This window comes from Mustela nivalis (genome assembly GCF_964662115.1).
Source record: "Mustela nivalis genome assembly, chromosome: 17".
In the NCBI taxonomy this organism is placed as follows: Eukaryota; Metazoa; Chordata; class Mammalia; order Carnivora; family Mustelidae; genus Mustela; species Mustela nivalis.
The window spans coordinates 4,463,154-4,486,189 of NC_139036.1; the positions used below are offsets into that span (position 1 = coordinate 4,463,154).

General features: G+C 54.0%; 1 protein-coding gene across 2 annotated transcripts; it reads left to right on the plus strand.

Moving 5' to 3' along the window:
- The first annotated feature begins 1,729 nt into the window (after nucleotides 1-1,729).
- Nucleotides 1,730-20,755, plus strand: PFAS (phosphoribosylformylglycinamidine synthase). Of its 2 annotated transcripts, none has more exons than XM_082708166.1 (28): nucleotides 1,730-1,805; nucleotides 4,382-4,560; nucleotides 4,646-4,781; nucleotides 5,216-5,348; nucleotides 5,933-6,122; nucleotides 6,234-6,339; nucleotides 6,715-6,855; nucleotides 6,947-7,071; nucleotides 7,601-7,729; nucleotides 8,412-8,543; nucleotides 8,674-8,802; nucleotides 12,788-12,861; nucleotides 12,973-13,129; nucleotides 13,418-13,479; nucleotides 13,628-13,789; nucleotides 14,066-14,191; nucleotides 14,338-14,469; nucleotides 14,685-14,915; nucleotides 15,056-15,236; nucleotides 15,612-15,695; nucleotides 15,909-16,064; nucleotides 16,264-16,383; nucleotides 16,702-16,847; nucleotides 16,956-17,163; nucleotides 17,328-17,419; nucleotides 17,503-17,617; nucleotides 18,638-18,970; nucleotides 19,074-20,755. In XM_082708166.1, exons 5-28 carry the CDS (start codon nucleotides 5,957-5,959, stop codon nucleotides 19,382-19,384), a joined length of 3,618 nt encoding a protein of 1,205 aa, XP_082564292.1. In that variant the 5' UTR covers nucleotides 1,730-1,805; nucleotides 4,382-4,560; nucleotides 4,646-4,781; nucleotides 5,216-5,348; nucleotides 5,933-5,956; the 3' UTR covers nucleotides 19,385-20,755. The 2 variants fall into 2 exon arrangements, with proteins under 2 accessions (XP_082564292.1, XP_082564293.1); XM_082708167.1 differs by having other exon boundaries at nucleotides 1,733-1,805; nucleotides 5,243-5,348.
- The last annotated feature ends 2,281 nt before the right edge of the window (nucleotides 20,756-23,036 follow it).

Genomic DNA, 23,036 nt, shown 5'->3' on the forward strand with positions numbered 1-23,036 from the left:
GCTGGGATCCCAATGCAGGAGTCAATCCCAGGACTCCGAGATCATGATCTGAGCCAAAGGCAGTCACCTAACCAACTAAGCCACCCAGGCAGCCAAGAGGGGCATTTTTTTTTAAAGATTTTATTTATCGGACAGACAGAGATCACAAGTAGGCAGAGAATCTTTTGGGCACCAATCCCAATCAAGGTGTAATAGGCTGGTTCAAATGTCTACTAGGGTAAATTGTAACTCAGTTGGTCACCTAGCATCATTGTGGAGTTTCCTGTGTGTATTACAATCTGATTGACCACCTGTGCGTGGCCAGGCCTGACCGCCTGGCCTTTGCCCTTAAAAGCTAGTCTGTGAAACAGAGAAGGGTCGCCCTCTCTTGTAAGAGGTGCGGCCCGTAACGTTCGGTTAGATTCTTGATGCTTGGCGCGAAATAAAGTTTTGCTTGACCTTCGCTTTGTATCAGTCTCACTCCTTTAATCATGGACCCATTATTGGGGCATAACAGTGAGTTCAAGCCCCATGTTGGTCACAGAGCCTACTTAAAACACAAACACACAGAAAAGAAAGAGAAAGAAAGGAAAAAAGAAAGAAAGAAAGAAAGAAAATGTGAAGGAAATAGGACCAGAGAGCTGAGCAAACTAAGGCTCCTGGAAAGTTCTGGAACGTTCTGGAAGGTAGGTACTGGATGGAGCCAGGGAGTGCCTAAAGGGAATGAAACCAAGATAAGTTTTGCACCCTAGGTGCCTCACTTGCCTTACATTGTCTTGAACCTGAACTGAGGAGGGGAATGAATAAGGAGAGAGATGAAGATAAAGACTTTCACCTTCTACCCTGAATAGTTGTTTGGTGTCTGACTCATTAAAAAAGACCACTCTGCCAAGTACTGTGTTTGCCCTAGCACACCACTCCGGCTTCCTTGCCCTGAGGCTTCAGATTAGGTTTGGCAAATGAGAGACAAAAACCGTTTATGAGGGAACTTGAGGACAGGAGAGAGGACAAAGTGTTCATTTCCTTTCTTCCTGAATACTGTACTTGTGGCCTCCTTTGTCCTGTCAGATGCCTTTCTTTCATGGCTATGATGTAGAAAAGATGTCAGAGTTCAAAGGCGACAGCCAAGAAAGAATTCTTGAAACATCTTTGGTGCAAAAAGCTGATTTTATTAAAACATGGGGACACGTGCCATGGGCAGAAAGAGCTGCACTGGGGTCATGAGGAGTGGCCCATTATAAATTTCAAGTTGGGAGGAGGTTAAGGACAGCGTTTTGGAAGCAAGGTTTCTAAGACCTTGAGGGGTCATGAGACCCTTCATACGTGTATTGGTGGGTCATATGCTCGGGGGATGATTGCCAGCCTGTATCTTGAGGGTAAAGATAAAGGAAGTTTCCAAAGGAATTATTATTTTTTTTACTTTTTTTTTTTTTTTTTTGTAATTTAAGTCCTTGCCTATTTATTTATTTAAGTTTTTAAAAGATTTTTATTTATTTGACAAACAGACCACAAGTAGGCAGAGAGGCGGGCAGAAAGAGAGAGGAGGAGGAGGCAGGCTCCCCGCTGAGCTCTCGATCCCAGACCCTGAGATCAAATCCCCAGCTGAAAGCAGTCGCGGGACCGACTGAGCCACCCCAGCGCCGCTCGGGAGAGATTCCCTAACTGCACCGCCTGGTGGCCCGCTGAGCCTACGCACCCAGGCGCTGGCGCGGTGGCTCGCGGTAGTGGGCGGGGCGCCATCAGGGCCCGCCTCTTCCCGTGGCGCGCTTGGATGACTCACCGCCCGCGCCATACTTCCACGAACTCTGTCCCTGGAAATTTCTCACGTGGGTATTGCTGTCCCGGGCTGTCCATGCTATCTTGCTTGCTGCATCCCTTTCTTTCTCCACCCATCCCGGGCCTGATGCAGGCTGCTTCTGGGTCCGCAGCGGGCCGAGCTGCCTCCAGCTCGGGGCCCTTTCCTGCGACCATGCGCGTGGTCCGTGGACGGGAGTCGGGAGACTCCCCCCCCCACCCCAGTCAAAGTCCGCTCCTCTTACCCGGTTCCCTCCAGCAACAAAACCTGCCGACTGCCTTGCTTATGTCCTGCTAGTCGCTGGGGGTACAGCCGTGATGTAGACAGCCCTGCCCCTGCCTTCTTGGCGCGTGACTAATAGCTCTAATAAGGCAAATCGTTTCTATGGGATAAATCCTGTGGCAGTTACGGTGTAAAGGACAACGGTGACGGGCGTAGCTTTAGAAAGGATGATCAGAATGGGGTGGGGAGCGCTGAGAATTGAATCCAGCATCATTCCCTGAAATGAGGCCTGGCCTGAAAGGGCGGGAGTGGCTCCTGAGGGATGGACATCAAGAGTTCCTTCAGTCACTCTACAAATACTAGTTTTTTTTCACCTTTTTAATTTTATTTATTTATTAGGCCCCCCCCCCCTTTTAGATCCCACCTATTTTTCCAAGCCTTGACAATCCAGTGGTGATGAAACAGCTACAGTCCATGTCCCCGTGGAGATTTTGTTCTAGTGGGGAAGGTAGAGTTTTAAATAAATTAAAATGTCAGGTGCTAAGTAAAGTAACATGTAAGATACTAAGTAAATACAATTCCAGGTACTGCTAAATTACTATATAGGAAATCAAGATAGGGATGTCTGATAGTGGCTTATTCAGAGGAGTGGGTTTAGGAAGTCCTTTCCAAGAAGGTGATTTCACCAGCAATCTACATGAGAAAATGCTAGCCGTGGCAACTGGGTTGCTCTGCCTTGGGCCCAGGTCTTGGTCCAGGGTCCTGGGATTGAGCTCTGCATCATGGGGCCCTCTGTTCAACGGGGATCTTGCTTCTCCTTCTCCCTCTGCTTGTCTCTCTCTCTCTCTGTCAGATAAATAAAATCTTCAAAAAAAAAAAAAAGTGCTAGCTGGGGCGCCTGGGTGTCTCAGTGAGTTAAGCATCACCTTGGGCCCAGGTCCTGGGACGGAGCCCCGAATCAGGTTCTCTGCTCCACAGGGAGCCTCCTTCCCCCACCTCCCTCTGCCTGCCTCTCTGCCTACTTGTGATCTCTCTCTGTCAAATAAATAAATAGAATCTTAAAAAAAAAAAAAAAAAAAAAGTGCTAGCCGTGCAAATAATCTGGATGAGAAAATTGCCTTCCAAAACTGAGGTTGGCAAGTTAGAAAAGAAGCCAGTGTGGTGGGGTGTTGTGGGTGAAAAAGATCGTGGTGTGAAATTGGGTTGGAGAAGTGGGCAGGGGGCCGGGCTAGGTAAGCCAGGGTCCTGAGTTAGAAGCTTGTGTGATGAGTAGCTATGATCTCCCTATGCTGAAGTGTGGCAAATGGTGTGTGGTTGGGGCAGGAGTGGAATTGGGTCCTATTCGGGGGGCCTCGAGTGGTTGATGGTGGTGACCTGAACTAGAGCGATGGTAGCAGAGACGAAAGGATGCGGACAGATTTGGGATATGTTTGAAAATAGATTTGCTGATGAATTGGATATAGAGAGGGCTCAGGAAGAAGAAGCGAGATTGACTGTGTTTGGTGTGAGCAGCTGCTTTGATAGTGCTGATTGAATGGGGAAGACTGGGAGAACAGGCGGTCTGGAGAAAGGAGAAGTCAGATTTTCTGTTTTGGCCCAGACTGCCATCGGTGTTTATGAGACATCGACGTGGAGATGTCACATGAGCATGTTAGTGTACTAGTCTGGAGTGTCAGGGAGAGTCAGGGTTAAATAAGTTACGGAATCTGTTGGCAGATAGCGAATGAGATGAAGTTGCTGTTTTGGGTCAAAAATGGTTGAATCCTGGCAGTTTCATTGGCTCAATCTACCAGGTGGTATTTAAGGCCACAAGTCTGGAAGACACTTCGGAAGAGCATGTAGACAGAAGAGAGTGAAGGGCAGGCCCACGACGGGTGGCTGAGAAGGAGCAGCCAGAAGGCAGAGGCATAGGGGAAGAACGGTGTCATCTGACTCCACCAGCTGGGCCCATCCAGCTCATCGTGTGGGTTTACACTTAGAGACTATTTTTTCCAGAAAGTCCTCCCTAACTCCTCCCTAACAGTGCTAGGCTGGTCGCCGCAGTCTCTCGGCCTTGCCCACACTGGGCTGGAAATGTTTGGGCGTTTGCCTGACCTCCTCAGTAAAACACAAGGTCTGTGAGGGCAGAAGTGGTTTTTGTCTTCTTCACAGCAGTGTTCCTAAGACCTTGCCTGGGGCCCAGCAACGTGCAGGTGCTCAAGGATTGTGTGCCCAGGGCGTACCTGTATTCCCTGTTCCCACATTTTGCAGGATGAAACTGGTTTTCAGAGTACCTCGTCTCTCTGAATGCCCTTTTCCCCCCGCCCCATCCCTAATGCCTCCAAGGCCTCAGCTGTCTTGAAAATCCAAAATCAGTTTGACAGGTGATAGCTGATTACCTTTCAGGGACCTAAGTCATATTCCACAACGGGCACCTCCAGCGATGGCCTTGGTTCTTCACTTCTATGTCCATCCCTCTGGCCATGAGAAGGCAGCTTCCGGACACACTCAGCGAAAGCTCCAAGGGCAGCTACCAGCGCTGCAGGGTGTCAAGACAGAGCTGTGCTACAACGTGAACTGGACAGGTTGGGCCAAGTTTTGGACTTTGGGGAAGAGGTGTGTCCAGCCGGGAAGAAAGTCTCAGGCTATCCCTGTCCTGTCTCCCTGCAGCCAAGTCCCGTCCGAGTGCCGAGGAGATGAAAAAGCTGACATGGCTCTTTGGCTGTCCCTTGTTACCGGGGGACGTTGCTCTGGAATCCTGGCTCCATCCTGACTCTAATGACCTGCTGCTGGAGGTTGGGCCCAGGTGAGTGTCTCAGCCCAGGGTGAATGCCTTTCGTGTTCTCAAGCAAACCTCCCTTCCAAACGCACTGGCCACCCCTTCCACTCCCGTTCCTCTTCCTTCTTCTGCCACCCCTGACAGATCTGTTTTTCCTTCACTCCATCCTACTCCCTGCTTAGAAAGCCGTACATGTGCCTTCCCCATTAGGGAAGATGTCTTTGAAAGACTGAGCCAGCGACCAGGCACGTTCTAGAAGTTGAACAGATTGCATTCTGAGAGGTAGAGATTCAAGCATTTTGGGCTGGAAAGACAGGTCCGGTTTGATTTGAGTGACCTTACAAAGCAGGTTTCTTGGTACCCAGGTTTGAGGCTAGAGGCCATTGGTGAGGGGGACAGAGGTGAGAGGTCAGCGGGACAGGGGTCGGGGGGGGATCCACCTTCTCTGTTGGTGGTCTCAGGTCCTAACCAGCTGGCCCACTCCTCAGGCTGAACTTCTCCACCCCAGCATCCACCAACGTCGTGTCAGTGTGCTGGGCCGCTGGGCTGGGGGCTGTGGATCGTGTGGAGACCACCCGGCGCTACCTGCTTTCGGTGAGGCGTCTGGCTGCCCGTGGTGAGGGGGAGGAGGAGCTGGGCCAGAGATCAAAGAGATGAGGTCTTGAGGCGCCTGGGTGACTCAGTCCGTTAAGCATCTGCCTTCAGCTCAGGTCATGATCCTCGAGTTCTGGGATGGAGTCCCACATCAGGCTCCCTGCTCAGCGGGGAGCCTGCTTCTCCCTCTCCCTTTGCCCCTGCTTGTGTTCCCTCTCTAGCTGGCTCTATCAGATAAGTAAATAAATAAAACCTTAAAAGGAAAAGAGATTAGATCCTGAACTCAGGAGAAAGTGAGAGGAACTCTTGGCCTTAGGTCTGTCCTGTTTGCAGGTTGTTCACTGTCTGAGACTTCCAGGTTGAGGGCTAAATGGGAAGGAAGTCCAGCTTGTGCTCCCCTTGTTAATCTGTGCACCTTACAGGGGCTCGTGTCTGCACAGGACGTGTCTTAGTAATCGGTGCACGGGCACCACGCAGATGAGCCGTGGGCAGCCCTTCGTGACTGGGAAGATCCAGCATGCACCATTCCATCCAGACTTGAGCCTTTCACCTCCAGCCATGTGTATGTGTGTGTTTGCCCCTAGTTCGCCCAACCCCCATCAGCTGAGATGAAGGCCATCGCCCTGGCCACCCTCCATGACCGGATGACGGAACAGCACTTCCCCTGTCCCATCCAGAGTTTCTCCCTTGGGAGCATTTCCACGCCCCTCAACAGCTCTATCAACATCCTCGCTGAGGGCCGGCGTGCCCTCGAGAAGGTCAACCAGGAGCTGGGTGAGCCGGGATGCCTGGGAGGGAGGCGCAGGCGAGGCCGGTCACAGGGGACTGAGCCCTGGGACCTGGTGTCCCGAGTCTGCCAGTCAGCTCTCCCGGGTTGTCTTCTAGGCCTGGCCCTAGACTCCTGGGACCTGGATTTCTACACCAAACGCTTCCAGGAGCTCCAGCGGAACCCCAGCACTGTGGAGGCCTTCGACTTGGCTCAGTCCAATAGGTGGGGCGGGTCGGGGGGCGGATGGGGTCGTTCTGAAGTGTGAGCCCATGGAGATTGGAAGGGAAGAGCACAGGGACTTGCCTTTGTGCTCTCCTCTGGCTCGAGGGTGTCCCCGAGTCTGGTTGAGGACCCGGGCTCCTCCTCCCACCCCTCCTGAGTGTAGTCTACACCCAGATCTCAACTTCAGATTCACTTAGGATCTAAGCAATCCACAGTGAGAGGACATTTGAAGGTTAAGGCTTTTTGGAATCTATTCTGACCTGTTCTTTACTAAAGAGTTCGCCGTTAACTGGTGCTGCTTGCTGAGAATACAGCATGGCGTGAGAAGTGACCCAGCTTTCTCCCTGTCCTTCCCTCCCCACGTCACCCCTGCAGTGAACACAGCCGACACTGGTTCTTCAAGGGGCTGCTCCACATGGACGGGCAGAAGTTGGCACACTCTCTCTTTGAGTCCATCATGAGCACCCAGGCGTCCTCAAACCCCAACAACGTCCTCAAGTTCTGTGACAACAGCAGGTGGGCTGTGCCCTAGGCCAGCGGGGATGGCAAGCACAGGGGAGGGGAGGCTGCGGGAAGGAAGCAAGGTCCACGGCCAATGTGTCCTCAGCGCAATCCAGGGGAAAGAAGTCCAATTCCTACGGCCCGAGGACCCCACACAGCCAAGCCGCTTCCAGCAGCAGCGGGCCCTGAGACACGTCGTCTTCACAGCAGAGACCCACAACTTCCCCACAGGTGAGCCAGGTCCCAGGGATGGGTCAGTGAGATCAGAATGTGGAGCAGAGGGAAGGTCCTCCAGGCTGGGCCTGGGAAAAACAATGAGGGAGGCTGGTTGGCTGGTTGCCCTGATTTTTTTCTTTTCTTTCTTTCTTTTTTTTTTTTTTTTTTAAAGTAGGCTCCATGCCAGCCATGGAGCCCAACTTGGGGCTTGAACTCATCATGCTGAGATCAAGACCTGAGCGGAGATTGGGTCGGACGCTTAACCAGCTGAGCCACCCAGGCACCCCATCCTGATTTTTTTTTTTTTAAGATTTTATTTATTTATTTGACAGAGATCACAAGTAGGCAGAGATGCAGGCTCCCTGCTGAGCAGAGAGCCCGATGCAGGGCTTGATCCCAGGACCCTGGGACCATGACCCGAGCCGAAGGCAGAGGCTTTAACCCACTGAGCCACCCAGGGGCCCCCCATCCTGATTTTTAATGGGGTGGTCAGTGTTGGGGTTTGTCTCTTTGGTACACATACATCTCCCCCATCTCTTTACAGGAGTGGCCCCCTTCAGCGGTGCGACCACGGGCACTGGAGGCCGGATCCGAGACATCCAGTGCACAGGCCGTGGGGCCCACGTGGTGGCTGGCACCGCGGGCTATTGCTTTGGAAACCTGCACATCCCAGGTCCCACCACCGTCCTCACTGCCATCTCTCCCTTGCCCTGGCAGTAGTGGAGCACTTCTGTCTCTTAGGTCCTCCTGGGTGCTTTTTCTTGGGAGGCAGGGCTCTGGAACAGCTAGTCTGTCACCAGCTGTCGCCAGGAGGACTCTAGGCCAGGGGAAACCCAAGTCACCAGGAAGGCTTTGCACAACTGCTAGTTTCTTTATAAACCAGCACTTGCTCAGCAAGGAAACATGATTCTGGGTCAGTCTCGTGACTGCACCTGCCCCCAAAGTCCCAATTTCTTTTTTTTTTTAATGTATTTATTTGAGAAAGAGAAAGAGGGAGAAGCAGGTTCCCCACTGAGCCAGGACTGCAACACGGGGCTTGATCCCAGCACCATGAGATCATGACCTGAGCCAAAGGCAGACGCTTAACCAACGGAGCCACCCTAGTGCCCCCAACATCCCAATTTCTTAGCCTCAAGAACCCTGATCCTGAGACTCAGAGGGAGGGCTGGCATGGGAGCTGGGGAGCAAGGTTGGTGCTGTACTGTAGGCCCTACACCTTCCTGAAACAGGTTCCTAAAATGGGACGTTCTACCCGCATGGGTGGTCTTGGCAGCTTAGTTAGACTCTTTGTGAAGGACTCTGGCCCCTCTGTCTTCTGTCTTAACGGTCCAGCCAACTTTCTGATTTCCTTCCAGGTTATAACCTGCCCTGGGAGGATCCAAGCTTCCAGTATCCTGAGAACTTTGCCAGGCCCCTGGAGATCGCCATTGAGGCCAGTAATGGGGCTTCTGATTACGGCAACAAGTTTGGGGAGCCAGTGCTGGCCGGTAAGGCTGGGGTTATTGAGGGTTACGGACACCGAGTACCAGAGGTGGGGGTGGTGTGTGACCAAGTGGGCGCTGGAGGACACTGGGTGACCACACTCTGTCCTCTCTCCCTGGGGTGTCCACGCTCCAGGCTTCGCCCGCTCCTTGGGCCTCCAGCTCCCCGATGGCCAGCGGCGTGAGTGGATCAAGCCCATCATGTTCAGCGGGGGCATCGGGTCCATGGAAGCTGAACACGTGAGCAAGGAACCCCCAGAGCCAGGTATGAGCCACCACCCTTTCCCTGCAGCGTCAGCCAGCGATGCCCCCAGCACTGCTGGAGGGGAGTTGAGAGGCCACTCCCTGGGTTGGCTTTTCATCTCTTGGCTCCTGGCCCTCTGCCCAGTGCAGGTTTCCAAGGCAGGACAGGGCTTTCTGCCAGGGGGGCGCTGGGTCTATGTTGCCTCTGTGTGCGCCCCGGTTTCCTCCCTTGCGGTGGGGGAGGGGCACCCCTGTTTGTTCAGCGCCTGCCATGCACCAGGGGCCTTTATCTGCCTGCCCAGTTCAGGGGAGCAAACATCCGGTAGGCCCCATCGTGTGCTGCAGTCAAGATAAGAACCAGGTTGCCTTCCTGGAAGAGGTGACCCAGTCATGTGGTTCAGAAAAGGCAGAAAAGGTCACATAGTGAAAAGTGTCCTTCCCTTGACCTCCCAGTTTCCCTCCCCAGAGGTAACCAGCGGTAGCCAGTGACTTGGGCACCTACCAGAGAGATTTCCCTCTATCTAGGAACAGACCTGTATGCAAATTTGTCCCTTTTTAAAAAATAACACAGGCACTTATTGAAATGCAATCTGTGTACCTTGAATTGCACCTTTTTAAAGTGTACAAGGCAGAGGTTTTTTAGAATACACACAAAGCTGTGCCTCGAGCCCCACTAATTCCAGAATGTCATTGTCACCAGCACACCCATTAGCAGTCTCTTCCTCCCTTAGCCCCTGGCGTTGGCCCATCGACTTCTGTCTCTGTGGATTTGCCAGTTCGGGACATTTCACGTGAATGGAATCACACAGGATGTGGCCTTTGGTGTCTGGTGCCTTTCACTGTGCACCGTGTTTTCAAGAACTCTCTGTATGGTAGCATGAACCATATACCGTTATCCCTTTTCAGGGCCAGGCCTCTTCTTTGTCTGTCCTTGTGTCAGATGGTAGACACCTGGGTTCTTCAGCCGGTGTGGGTGGTGCTGCTGTAAACACACGTGTACATGTTTTTCTGGGCCCATATGTTCTCGTGTCTCCAGTCTGTAGAACTACGAGTGGAAATGGGGGCTCCCATGGTAACCGTGTCCGGCTTTTTTTTTTTTAAATTTTTAAGATTTTATTTATTTATTTGACAAACAGAGATCACAAGTAGGCAGAGAGGCAGGCAGAGAGGAGGAAGCAGGCTCCCTGCTGAGCAAGAACCTGATATGGGGCTTGATCCCAAGACCCCGGGATAATGACCTAAGCCAAAGGCAGAGGCTTTAACCCACTGAGCCACCCAGGCGCCCCCCCGTGTCCAGCTTTTTAAAAAACTGCCAGACTCGTCTCCAAACCACTTTGCACTCCCCCTCGGCACCTGCCAGCTGTGTAAGAGGGCTCTGATTTCTCCACATCCTCACCAACTCCTGTTTTCGGTCTCTGATTCTAGCCACCCTGTGGCATGAAGTGGCATCTTGTTGTGGTTGGGGTTTGCATTTCCGTAATGGCTAACGACGTTGAGCATCTTTTCCCCTGCGTTTAGAGATCTTCCTTGGTGTGAAATGTCTGTCTGATTCTTTGTCTTTTGGTGGGGGGGATTCTTTGTTCATTTCAGAACAGGTTTTTTTGTGTGTGTGTGGAGTTCTAAAAGTTCTATGTATTCAGGATGCTAAACAGTTATTAGATAGATACATGACTTGCAAGTATTTTTTCCTACTCTTTTTACTTTTTCGTGATGTCTTACAAAGAAAGCACAGATGTTTTTAGTTTTGGTCAAGTCAGGTTTATCTCTGTCTTTTTTTGCTGCTTATGGTTTTGATGTCAAGGTGAATAAAACCATTGCCTAAGCCAAGGTCATAAAGACTACAGCTGTGTTTTCTTGTCATGTTATTATAACGTTTACATTTAGGTTTCTGATACTTTTTTTTTATTTGTCTTTTCTTGTAAGATTTTTTATTTATTTGAGAGAGAGAGAGCATGAGCGGGGCATAGGGGAGTGGGAGAGGGAGAAGCAGGCTCTCTACTGAGTGGGGAGCCCAATGTAGGACTTGATCCCAGGACCCTGAGATCATGACCTTAATTGAAGGCAGATGGTTAATAGACTGAGCCACCCACATGCTTTTCTGATACATTCTGAGTGAATTTTTTTTAACATGGTGTGAGGTAGGAGTCTAACTTTTCTCTCTTACACATGGATATCCAGTCATCCCAACGCTACTTCTTGAAGACTCTTCATTTGTATCTTGCTGAATGGTCTTGGGACTGTTCAAAAATGAGTTGCCCCAGGGTTCTGGCTGGCTCAGTCCATAGAGCACGCAGCTGTCGATCTTGGGGTTGTGAGTTCAAGCCCCATGTTGGGTGCGGAGCCTACTTAAAAGAAGAACAGAAACAAAAATCAGCTGGCCATAAACGTAAGAGTCCTTTATGGATTCACGGTTCGCAGCCTATAGATCCTTGTGCTAGAACCACACTGTCTGGATTACTACAGCTTTGTAGTAAATGCTAAAAGCCGGCAGTGTGGGTCCTCCAATTTCGTCCTCCTTTTTCACAATTGTTTTGGCTGTTCTAGGTCCTTTATGTTTCCATACAGATTTTAGGATCGGCTGCTCCGTTTCTGTGAGAAAGGCAGCTAGATTATGAGAGGGATTGGGCTGAGTGCAGATCAGTTTGGGGAACACAGCCATCATAAGAGCATTAAACCTTTTCCTCTGTCAACACGAGCTCTGTTTCCCTTCGTTTAGGTCTACTAACCGGTTTCCGGGCATAAGTCTTCCAGCTCTGCTGTTACTTATTTCTGTTCTTTTTTTTCCTGATGCAATTGTAAAGGGGCGCCCATAATTCTGTACCTTGCTCTTTTCACTTAGTAATATATCTTGGAGATCATGTCGTATTGATAAATACACAAAATCGTATGTGATCCTCTTCTGAGGGAGGATAGTGTTTCAGTGTGCAGATATACCGTAATCGATTAATCAGCTCTCTCTTGTGAGCCTTAAATCACAGTTGGCCCTTTGAACAACACGGGTTTGAGCTGGGCACGTCCATTTGTCTGTGAATTTTTTCTTTTTTTTTTTTTTTAAAGATTTTTATTTATTTATTTGACAGAGAGAGATCGCAAGTAGACAGAGAGGCAGGCAGAGAGAGAGAGAAGCAGACTCCCTGCTGAGCAGAGAGCCCAATGCGGGACTCGATCCCAGGACCCTGAGATCATGACCTGAGCCGAAGGCAGCGGCTTAATCCACTGAGCCACCCAGGCACCCCTGTCTGTGAATTTTTTCAATAAATACATGACAGTCCTGTAAATGTATCTTTCTTATAATTTCCTGAATGTTCTCTTTTTTCTAGCTTACTTTATTGTGAGAGTACAGTGTGACATATAGTGTAAGAACACAGCGTCTGTGTAACACACAGAATACGTGTTGTTCATTGGTTTTTATTAGTTTATTACCTTTTTTTTTTTTAGATTTTATTTACTTATTTGACAGAGATCACAAGTAGGCAGAGAGGCAGGCAGAGAGAGAGGGGGAAGCAGGCTCCCTGCTGAGCAGAGAGCCCAATGCAGGATTCGATCCCAGGACCCCGAGATCATGACTGAGCCGAAGGCAGCAGCTTAACCCACTGAGCCACCCAGGTGCCCCAGTTCATTATATTCTGTCATTTATTATTAATCGACCGTCATTAGTAAAGCTTCTGGTCGATAGTAGGTTCTGAGTAGTTGATTTTTGCAGGAGTTGACCGTTCGGTGTGCATATTTTACTGGGTATGTCAGCACCCCCTAACCCCAGTGTTGTTCAGAGATCAACGACATTTCCTGTCGTCGTAACACAGGTGACACGGCAGTGTTTGATTTCGCGCCTGTGTGGGTAAAGCTAGAGCGTGACTTGCACAGCGTGTATTCCCCGAAGAACACAAACGTCTGTCATAGTTATTGCTGTCCCCTCTTAGCCGCTTCTGTCATCCGAACGCTTGTTCACGCCTCCGCTCCTCCTGCTGGATTCCCCCATGTTCTGACTCTGCCTTCCTTCCCCACAGGCATGGATGTGGTGAAGATTGGGGGGCCTGTCTACAGGATCGGAGTTGGGGGTGGAGCCGCATCGTCCGTGCAGGTGAGTGGGACTAGCTCAGGGGCAGAGTCCTGGATGCTGTTGGGCCCTGGGCCTCAGTGGCCTGTGAACTCCCAGAGCCCTCTAGCCCAGTTCTGCCATCTCTTGCCCCAGGTGCAGGGCGACAATGCCAGCGAGCTGGACTTCGGGGCCGTGCAGCGGGGGGACCCAGAGATGGAACAGAAGATGAACCGTGTGATCCGGGCTTGTGTGGAGGCCTCCAGGGGGAACCCCATCTGCAGCCTCCATGATCAGGGCGCTGGCGGCAATGGTGAGGATAGGGACTGGGATGAGGGACCTGGCCTCTTGCCAGGTTCCACTGAGGCTGAGGCATCGAGGGTCTACATGCGTCCGCCCGGCCCTGGGTCCCATTCTCTACCCCCCGTACCTTTAGGAGAGGCTTGGCACTGGGCGGAGCAGGAGCCCGCCACCACAGGATGGTTGTTGGGGGGGGGGGGTGCAGCCACAGTTCTGCAGGGTGCACAGAATTTGGGGCTCCTTTGGAGGCCGGGGCTGACCATGGCTGCCTCACCCCTTCTCCCCAACACCCTCTCACTAGGCAACGTCCTGAAGGAGCTCAGTGACCCCGCCGGGGCTGTCATCTACACCAGCCGCTTCCAGGTGGGCGTCTTGCCCTGAGGTCTGGCCGTCTCCCCTCCCCACCGGCCCCAGCCTTCTTCCCCCCACCCCCCGTGCCCAGACTCCTAGCAAAGATGAGACGGGGCAGTGCCCACTGACCCTTTCCTTTCCTCCTCCCTCCCGGATGCAGCTCGGGGATCCGACCCTGAACGCCCTGGAAATCTGGGGGGCCGAGTACCAGGAGTCGAATGCTCTTCTGCTGAGGCCCCTTGACCGGGACTTTCTCAGTCGTGTCAGCGCCCGGGAACGCTGTCCGGCTTGCTTTGTGGGCACAATCACTGGGGACAGGAGGGTGAGTGGGCCGGGGAAGTCAGTGGTGACTGCAGCGCGTGGGCTCGGAGCTGCCTATGTCCGGGCTGGAGGGAGGGAGAGCCGTCTGGGGGAGAAAAGGAGAGGAGAATGGGAGTCGGTGGGATGCAGACTGGGGGACAGTGTATAGGAGGCAGCCAGGGGCAGGCACTCAATAGGGAAGCAGACAGAGGGTGGAGAGGGCGCTTCTGCCTGGCTTTCTGAAAGCATTCCCTGCTCGGGTTCACGGTCTCCTCCGCTCTGCGCTCTGTGGCCGTAGATAGTGCTGGTGGACGATCGCGAGTGCCCCGTTGGAAGAAATGGCCATGAGGATGGCTCCCCCTTGTCTCCCCCAACCCCTGTGGACCTGGAGCTGGATTGGGTGCTGGGCAAGATGCCTAGGAAGGTACGTGGGGGTGGGAGGGAGGCCGGCTTTCCTCCCTTCTCTGCTCCAGCTCTTCCAATCGCCCTTTGCCCGACACGTGCTTTGTCCCATCTGTGCCCAGCGCTCCCGCAGCTGCTCTCACACCCCTGTCACCTTCTGTGTCGTAGGAGTTCTTCCTCCAGAGGAGTTTCCCTGTGCTGAAGCCCCTGGCCTTGCCCCCGGGTCTCCGTGTGCGCCAGGCTCTGGAGCGCGTTCTGAGGCTGCCTGCCGTGGCCAGCAAGCGCTACCTTACCAACAAGGTCCAGCCTGTGGTCTCTGTCCCCTTCCCACTGCTCCCGCGCCCCTGGCCTTCCCAAGGCTGTGGGGATTCAGTAGGCCCAAGGGAGAAGCAGCCCTGCGGGCCAGCTCTCCTGCTCCCACCGCCTGAGGCCTGTATATCTGTGATGATGCCTGTTCCCCCACCACCCTGGCTTCCCTGGTCCCGGCCCCTTGCCAACTACAGCTGGTTCTGCAGGTGGACCGCTCCGTGGGCGGCCTGGTGGCCCAGCAGCAGTGTGTGGGAGCCCTGCAGACCCCCCTGGCAGATGTGGCTGTCGTGGCCCTGAGTCACCAGGAGCTTGTTGGGGCTGCCACCGCTCTAGGAGAGCAGCCTGTCAAGAGCCTCCTGGACCCCAAGGTGGCTGCCCGCCTGGCCGTGGCCGAAGCCCTTACCAACCTGGTGTTCGCGCTGGTCACCGACCTCCGGGTGAGTCCCGGGGTCGGGGGGTCCGCCGCCACCCTTCGCCTTTGCCTCTGGCCCTTCCTGCTCTGGACCTCCCAGCCATTCCGCCCCTGCCCCAGACTCCCCACCTTGTCTGTGACGCACCTGTGTCCCCCGCTCCCCAGGACGTGAAATGCAGCGGGAACTGGATGTGGGCTGCCAAGCTCCCAGGGGAGGGCGCGGCTCTGGCCGACGCCTGCGAGGCTATGGTGGCAGTGATGGCGGCCTTGGGCGTGGCAGTGGATGGTGGCAAGGACTCTCTCAGCATGGCCGCCCGGGTTGGCTCTGAGACAGTGCGGGCTCCTGGTAGGGACTGGGAGTCATGGGAAAGGGGCAGACCTGTGGAGCTGGGCTGGCATCTCACTTTCTTACTCCTTTTTTCTTCTTTAATTTTTAAAAGATTAACATAAAATCTATTACATGTTTCAGGGGTATGAGTCTGTGATTACCTTTTTTTTTTTTTTTTTTTTTTTAATTAGTGCTAGCGAGAGCCAGGGGAGGGGGCAGAAGGATAAAGGAGAGGGAGAGGGGAAGCAGACTCCCCACTGAGTGTGGGGCCTGCCGGTCACGGGGCTCGATCTCAGTACCCTGAGATCATGACCTGAGCCTAAGCCAAGAGTTGGAGACTCCACCAACTGCACCCTCTCAGGCACCCCCACTCTTGTGCTCCTTGCTCTACAGGATCGCTGGTCATCTCAGCCTACGCTGTCTGTCCAGACATTACAGCCACTGTAACCCCAGACCTCAAGCATCCTGGAGGGGGAGGTATGGGCACTTCCCCATCCTCCCTGCACTGTGCATTCAGAGCTGGGTCCTCTGTTTGGGGTCAGCTTTGGGAGGTCTGGGCCCCTTGTCTTGGTTCTGGGACTGGGGGTCTGTGGGTCTGCCCACATGCCAGGAACCTCAGTACTTGCGAGCCCGGTGGTAGGGGGGCGTTCTGAGCCATCCCGCCCCCTCACCCCTGCCCTGTTTCCGCAGGCCGTCTGCTGTATGTGCCTCTGAGCCCTGGGCAGCACCGGCTGGGGGGCACGGCTCTGGCCCAGTGCTTCTCACAGCTGGGCGAGCAGCCTCCCAACCTGGACGTCCCCGAGAACTTGGCGCATGCCTTTAATGTCACCCAGGGCCTGCTGAGAGGTGAGTGAGGCCTTGGGGCAGAGGGCGCATGTGACTGGCACGTAGCAGGCACTCACTGGAGGAGCAAGTAGCGGGGGCAAGCAGGGTCCATCACCCTGGTCTCCGGTTCTTGGAGCATGCCCACATTCGCACATGGAACCTACCCTCTAGAAGGGGGTTTGGGCCCTGAGGCTGCTAAGCATTTTTCTCCTTCCTCCAGACCGCCTCCTCTGCTCAGGCCATGATGTCAGTGACGGGGGTCTCATCACCTGCCTGCTGGAGATGGCCTTTGCTGGGAATTGTGGGATAGAGGTGGATGTGCCTGCCCCCGGGGTTGACGGTGAGGAGCAGGCGGTTTAGACTTGGGCCTGTGCTACCTGCCCCACTCTGTGGACCCCGCATTCTGTGAAAAAAAATGGAGCGTCCCCAACCCCATTCCCAAGTCCTTGGCTATCTTCTCTGACCACTCAGCCCAGTGACTCACCCATCTGGGACCCCCCCCCGTAGACCCTGAGGCCACATCCTTGGTCCCTCTGTCTCACCCCCTTCTCCCCACTCCCCGCCTCCAGTCCCTCAGCCCAGAGCCACTGCTGGCCATCACCCTCCCGCATCCATGGTGTCCCCCAGTCACCCTTGTGTCCCTACCTTGTTCTCCCAGTGCTGCCTGTGCTCTTCGCCGAGGAGCCAGGCCTGGTGCTGGAGGTGCAGGAGGCAGACCTGGGCCAGGTGCTGGAGCGCTACTGGGCTGCTGGACTCCGCTGCCTGGAGCTGGGCCCCACAGGCGATGCCGGGCCCCACGCCCTGGTGAGGAAGGGCTGGACGGTGCATGGCGGGGAGGCCGTGGCCTCCCTGCACCAGCCCTGGGGGCAGCCTCCTGACTCCTGGCCCTGAGAGATGCGCCCCTCCCTGCAGGTGCGAGTGTCCGTGAATGGGGTGGTGGTCCTGGAGGACACTGTTGGGCAGCTGCGCGCCGTGTGGGAAGAGACGAGTTTCCAGCTGGACCGGCTGCAGGCAGAGCCGCGCTGTGTGGCAGAGGAAGAGCAGGGGCTGCGGGAGCGCACGGGACCCAGTTACTGCCTGCCCCCAACCTTCCCCGAAGCGTCTGTGCCCCACGAGCCCGGTGAGGGAGCCTGTGCCGTCCCGGCTTCCCCGTTCCCCAACCCTCAGCCTCGGGGGCAGAACGGAAGGCCTAGACGCCTTGGCCTGCCCAAGTAAAGGCGTGTGGGGGAACTTTGTGATAGGGAAGGAGGCCTCTGGCCTAGAGACACTCCTCCTCCCCGCCAGGTGGTCCCCTGCCCCGAGTCGCCATCCTGCGAGAGGAGGGCAGTAACGGAGACCGTGAGATGGCAGATGCCTTCCACTTGGCTGGGTTTGAGGTGAGCGGGGTGGCTGGCAGAGCCGGGGCCAGGGCGGGGCCTCGGGCTGTGTCTGCCCATGCTGCCCCTGCCCGTCCTGCCAGGTGTGGGACGTGACCATGCAGGACCTGTGCTCTGGGGCAATCGGCTTGGACACGTTCCGTGGTGTGGCTTTTGTGGGCGGCTTCAGCTACGCGGACGTCCTGGGCTCTGCCAAAGGTAGGTGTCGCGCGTCTGCCTGCTCCCTCCCCCACACATTCCTGCAGGGGTGCCATGGCTCCCTTCTTCCTGACCCAGAGCTGGTCTCTCACCTCCGCAGTGCCAGGGTTGGGGAGTACATCCGTTCCGGATGCCAGCAGCAGGCCCAGGGGTGACTGATGTGAGGCGGGGTGGCAGGGGTGGCACGGGCCCCATCTAAAGGCGTCTATGCCGCGTGCAGATTGTGCTCTCCGAGGGTGGGCCCAGCGTGGCCAGATCTTTCTGGTTTCCAGGAGAAGCCAAGAATCTTGGCTTACTTTTTTTGGGTGGTTACTTTTTTTTTTTTTTTTTTAAGATTTTATTTATTATTTATTTGACAGAGATCACAAGTAGGCAGAGAGGCAGGCAGAGAGAGAGGGGGAAGCAGATTCCTTGCCGAGCAGAGAGCCCGATGTGGGGCTTGATCCCAGGACCCTGGGATCATGACCAGAGCTGAAGGCAGAGGCTTTAACCCATTGAGCCACCCAGGCGCCCCGGGTGGTTACTTTTTAATTTTTTTTTTAAGATTTTATTTATTTGAAAGAGAGTGAGAGAGCAAGGGGAGAACAAGCAGGGGCAGAGGGAGAAGCAGGCTCCCCACTGATGTGGGGCTCGATCCCAGGACCCCGGGATCATGACCTGAGCCAAAGGCAGATCCCTAACCAACTGAGCCGCACAGGCGTCCCTAGAATCCAGATTTTTATATGAAATCTTATTTTTAAATGTTAGGGAGTTAAATAAAGAACGTTGAAAGTGCTCTGCTGGCCAGGCCAAAAAACTTAAGGGCCATCTCTGGGCCACGATTGGCAACATCTAAGCAGATAAACCTGTTTTCTTTGTATATGCCCTATAGAGGGTATGTGCGTGTGTGCATCTCTGTGTGTGTGTACATGTTTGTGTGCGTGCACGTGTGTTGGGGGCTGGGAGGGTCATGGCAGGGACGGAAGAGCAGCCACCCCCCTCCATGCCAGGCCCCACCCTGATATCCCTGTTCCCTCCTAGGGTGGGGGGCTGCTGTGACCTTCCACCCGCTGGCCGGGGCCGAGCTGAGGCGCTTCCGGAAGCGGCCCGACACCTTCAGCCTGGGCGTGTGTAACGGCTGTCAGCTGCTGGCTCTGCTGGGCTGGGTGGGAGGCAGCCCCAGCAAGGAGGCCCAGGAGGCCGAGGAGCCAGGCCCCGACTCATGGCCCACCCCTCCTGGCCTCGTGCTGCGCCACAACCTGTCCGGCCGCTTCGAGTCTCGCTGGGCCAGCGTGCGTGTGGGGTCCGGGCCGGCCCTGATGCTGCGAGGGATGGAGGGCGCCGTGCTGCCCGTGTGGAGCGCTCACGGGGAAGGTCAGCCGCTGGAAGGTGGAGGGAGGGTCGGGGTGGGGGCTGGGGTGGGTGAAGGGCATGAGGGAGTTTGCCCTCCCTTTCGTCTTGCTTCCCCTCCCTGCAGGTTACATGGCATTTTCTTCCCCGGAGCTCCAAGCCCAGATCGAAGCCATGGGCCTGGCGCCACTGCACTGGGCAGACGATGCTGGGCAGCCCACGGAACAGTACCCCATGAACCCCAATGGGTCCCCAGGGGGCGTGGCTGGCGTCTGCTCCCTAGATGGCCGCCACTTGGCTCTCATGCCACACCCTGAGCGCGCTGTGAGGCCATGGCAGTGGGCGTGGCGACCTCCCCCGTTTGACACCCTGACGGCCTCCCCCTGGCTCCAGCTCTTCATCAACGCCCGAAACTGGACCCGGGAAGGGGGCTGCTGAGTGAGCCGGCGGGGGGGGGCTCCCCTGGGCCTGACGGTTTGTGCCTGAGGGTCTCCTGTCCGCAGCCTCAAAATCAGAAGTACTCCACCTTCCCTCCAAATACGTCTCGGGACAGACAAGGGCCAAAATGCCCCCAAAACCTCCACTGGTTTCATTAACCTGTCTGCTTTTGCCTTACGCGGTTGGATCTGTTTGTGGTTCTGCTTGAACAGGGTTGTCCGGGGGCCTGGGAAGCAGCATGTGGTACTGAGGACAGAGCCGCCCTGGGACGTGAGAATAGTCCATTGCCCACCCCCCACCACACTGTACACGCTCTATCCAGCAATCGCTGCGTTGTGCCCCCATCACTCTGGGCTCAGAGGGGTGTTTCATGTGCCCCTTCCTCGTAGCAGGGATTGAGGGGCTGGGGGTATATGACAGCATGCAAGTCAGGACCCACGTGTCCCCATCAGAGAAAGAGCAGAAGCTTTCTGGATTCCCCTTTTTTAAATATAGTACAAGTAGTTTGCCGACGTTTCTCTGAGCGGGTCTCCCGCTATGTCCTCGGGCTACCCTGGTGCGGGCCTCGGAACTCAGTATTTCTTCTCGATGCAGCAGTTTCCTGAAAGAAATGGTCAGCGCCTGCTTCCCTAGAATTAAGCCTTTAGCCAGCCAGCCTACCTTCCTCCGTCTGTCCCTCCCTCTATCCCATTCTCTCCTTCACCTGTCCGTCCTTTCCATTCATTCCTTCTCTCCTCCGTCCATCCATCTGTCCATTTCCTCCTTCCCTCCCTCCCTCTGCTGCTTCCATTCATTCATTCCTTCCTTCATCCCATTAATGTTGGATGATTAGTTACAGCGCCAGGCACTGCCGTTTTACGACCTGATAGAATTTTAAGTAAGAACTGTGGGGGTGTCTGGCAGGTTCAGTCCAAAGAGCATGTGACTTGATTTCAGGACTGGGAGTTCGAGCCCCATGAGATTACATAAGTAAATATACTTGAAAACAACAGCATAGCTCTGTATGGCAGCTGCCGTGAACCAGGCGTGCACTTCGCATTTTGTATGTGTCTAAAGTATTTTTCACAAGAATTCAACAAGGTACTTGATAGGTGTCTCCCCCCACCCTTTTTTTTTTTTTTTTTAACAAAGGAGCCGTTAAGGTGAAAGGTTACATAAATTGCCTAGGGCCACACAGCGTGTCAGGGCAGCACCCCAGGCCCGCTCTCTCCCTCCTGCTACTGCCTGCCATCCTGCAGACCCAGATGCTGGGGCCCTACTGTCCAGTCTCGCTGACAGCCGCCCATGACAGCCTGTGTGTGGAACTTGTACGCAGAGTCCGTTTGTCCCCTAAATACTTCAACATCTTCATTAAAGATATATCCCCAAGAATGAAGACTGGAGTCAGAACCTGGAGGGCATGGGGCCTGGGGGGTGGGTGGCCAGGGGGACTAAGCACAGGTTCCTGGTGGGACAGCCACAAGAGGAGACAGATTGTATCATGGGAATGATGACAATGTTTAATAATCTCTTTGAAGAAAACCTTTTCAGGCCTCTTAAGGCTTCACAAACCTACCCTGGGCAACCAGGTGGGGTGGGGCAGATGAGGGGAGCGCTTAGGGGTGAATTTTGGCATTTGAATATTCCTCCCTGATGCTGGGAAACCATGTATATAATTAAAAAGAAAACGGGGGTGCCTGGGTAGCTGAGTCCGTTGAGTTTTTGGCTCTTGATTTGGGCTCCGGTCATAACTCAGGGTTGCAGGATTGAGCGCCATGAGCCCCATGCTGGGATCTGTGCTAGGTGGGGAGTCTGCTTAGCATTCTCTTCTACTGCCCCTCCCCTGCTCATGCTCGCTCGCTCTCAAAATCTTAAAAAAAAAAAAAAATGGGTGGAAAAGTAGTTCCCACACTGAAAGATGCCTTTAAAAAAATTCTTGGGGTGTCTCGGTTAAGCATCTGCTGGGGTCAGGATTCTGCAGTCCTGGGATTGAGCCCTGCACTGGGCTCCCTGCTCAGCGGGGAGTCTGCTCCTTCCGCCCTCTCCCCCAGTGCTCACTCTGGCTCACTCAGATAAAAATGCTGTCCCTATCCCTTTGCCCCTTGCCCCCACCTCTCTCTCCCAGTCTTAAAACAATAGGCCCCAAGCGACATCACTTAGGCCAAGTCCCCAAAAGGGGGTTTAATACCTAATCTCATTGCATTGTCGCCCTCCCCCCTAAAATGTAGGCTTTTTTTTTTTAAACTTGATTTATCTTAGCATGAACGGGGTGGACAGAGGGAGAGCAAATCGCAAGCAGAGTCCGTGCTCAGCTCGGGCCCCACTTCGGGGCTCCGTCCCATGACCCCGACCGAGATTATGACCTGAGCCGAAACCAAGAATCAAATGCTTAACTACACCACTCGTGTGCCCTCCAAAATGTAGTCTTAACTGTTCAGTTGAGTTTTCTGATGGGTACCAATGAGTCTGCCACATGGGCCTCTCCATCTTCCAAGGGAAGCTGTATTGTGCATTGTGGGGCCCCCTGTTCTCCCCGCTAAAGGAAAGTCACCTTGCCAGGAACAATCATTTTACTAATCACTCGCCCCCATCCTCCTGCCACTTGCCAACTGCTCAGAGCCCCCCTACCCTACCTCAACTGCTAGAGGGTTTGCTGCCTAATTCACAAATCATCCAGAAAGGCCAATTAGATCATCACATGTACTCTGTTGAATTTTTTAACCATGATCTTTTGAACTAGATAATCCCAAATGCAGAATGTCGGGACTGATATCAAGGCTTAGATGTCAAGTTTACTTCGTGCTCGAGGCAAAAAAGGAGGATGTGTGAGGTGACTGTCTGGCTGGCTGTGATCATTGCATGTGTGCATCTGGAGATGGAGAGTTTTCTGCTCCAGGTCACCCTGGCCAAGCAAGACCCACCCTCAACCACAACCAGGACTGAGGCCATGCAGCCTCCCAGCCCTGTGTTGCCGGCCCCAGACCCAGCCTCTGCCTCTGCCCACTCCTTGCAAACACCCCCTAGCAAACCCCCGACAGGCTGCCCGTCCTCATTTTCTTTCTTTTTTTATTTATTTTTAAAATATTTTATTTATTTATTTGACAGAGAGACAGCGATCACAAGTAGGCAGAGAGCCAGGCAAAGAGAGAGGGGGAAGCAGGCTCCCTGCCAAACAGCCCAATGAGGGGCTCGATCCCAGGACCCTGAGATCATGACTTGAGCCGAAGGCAGAGGCTTAACCCTCTGAGCCACCCAGGCACCCCTCATCCTCATTTTCTTCACAGGAAACCAGTGACTCCCAAGAAGCCACTCCACCCCCCATTTTAAGTGGTGGCTTTCAGTCTCAAACTTCACATACCTCCCACAGATTTGGGGTTTGGGTCCTCCAGATTATTCTCCACCCCCTTTGAAGAAAATCTTGCCCCATTTTAGGCTCACAGCATCCTACTAAATCACTTTCACCCCCTATTTGGTATTCTGCTGGCTTTCCAATCATTGCGTATGAGACAGCCAAGTATTCCCCCATATCTGATTCTTCCTCTACAAATATAACCTTCAAGTACTTTAGCAGGGGTTGTGTGTGTTCAAAATAAAGATGATGTCTCCTAGCTGCTTTTAACAGGTGGGGCTATATTCTGACCAACAGGAGAGAAAATGTTTACAACTTCCAAGT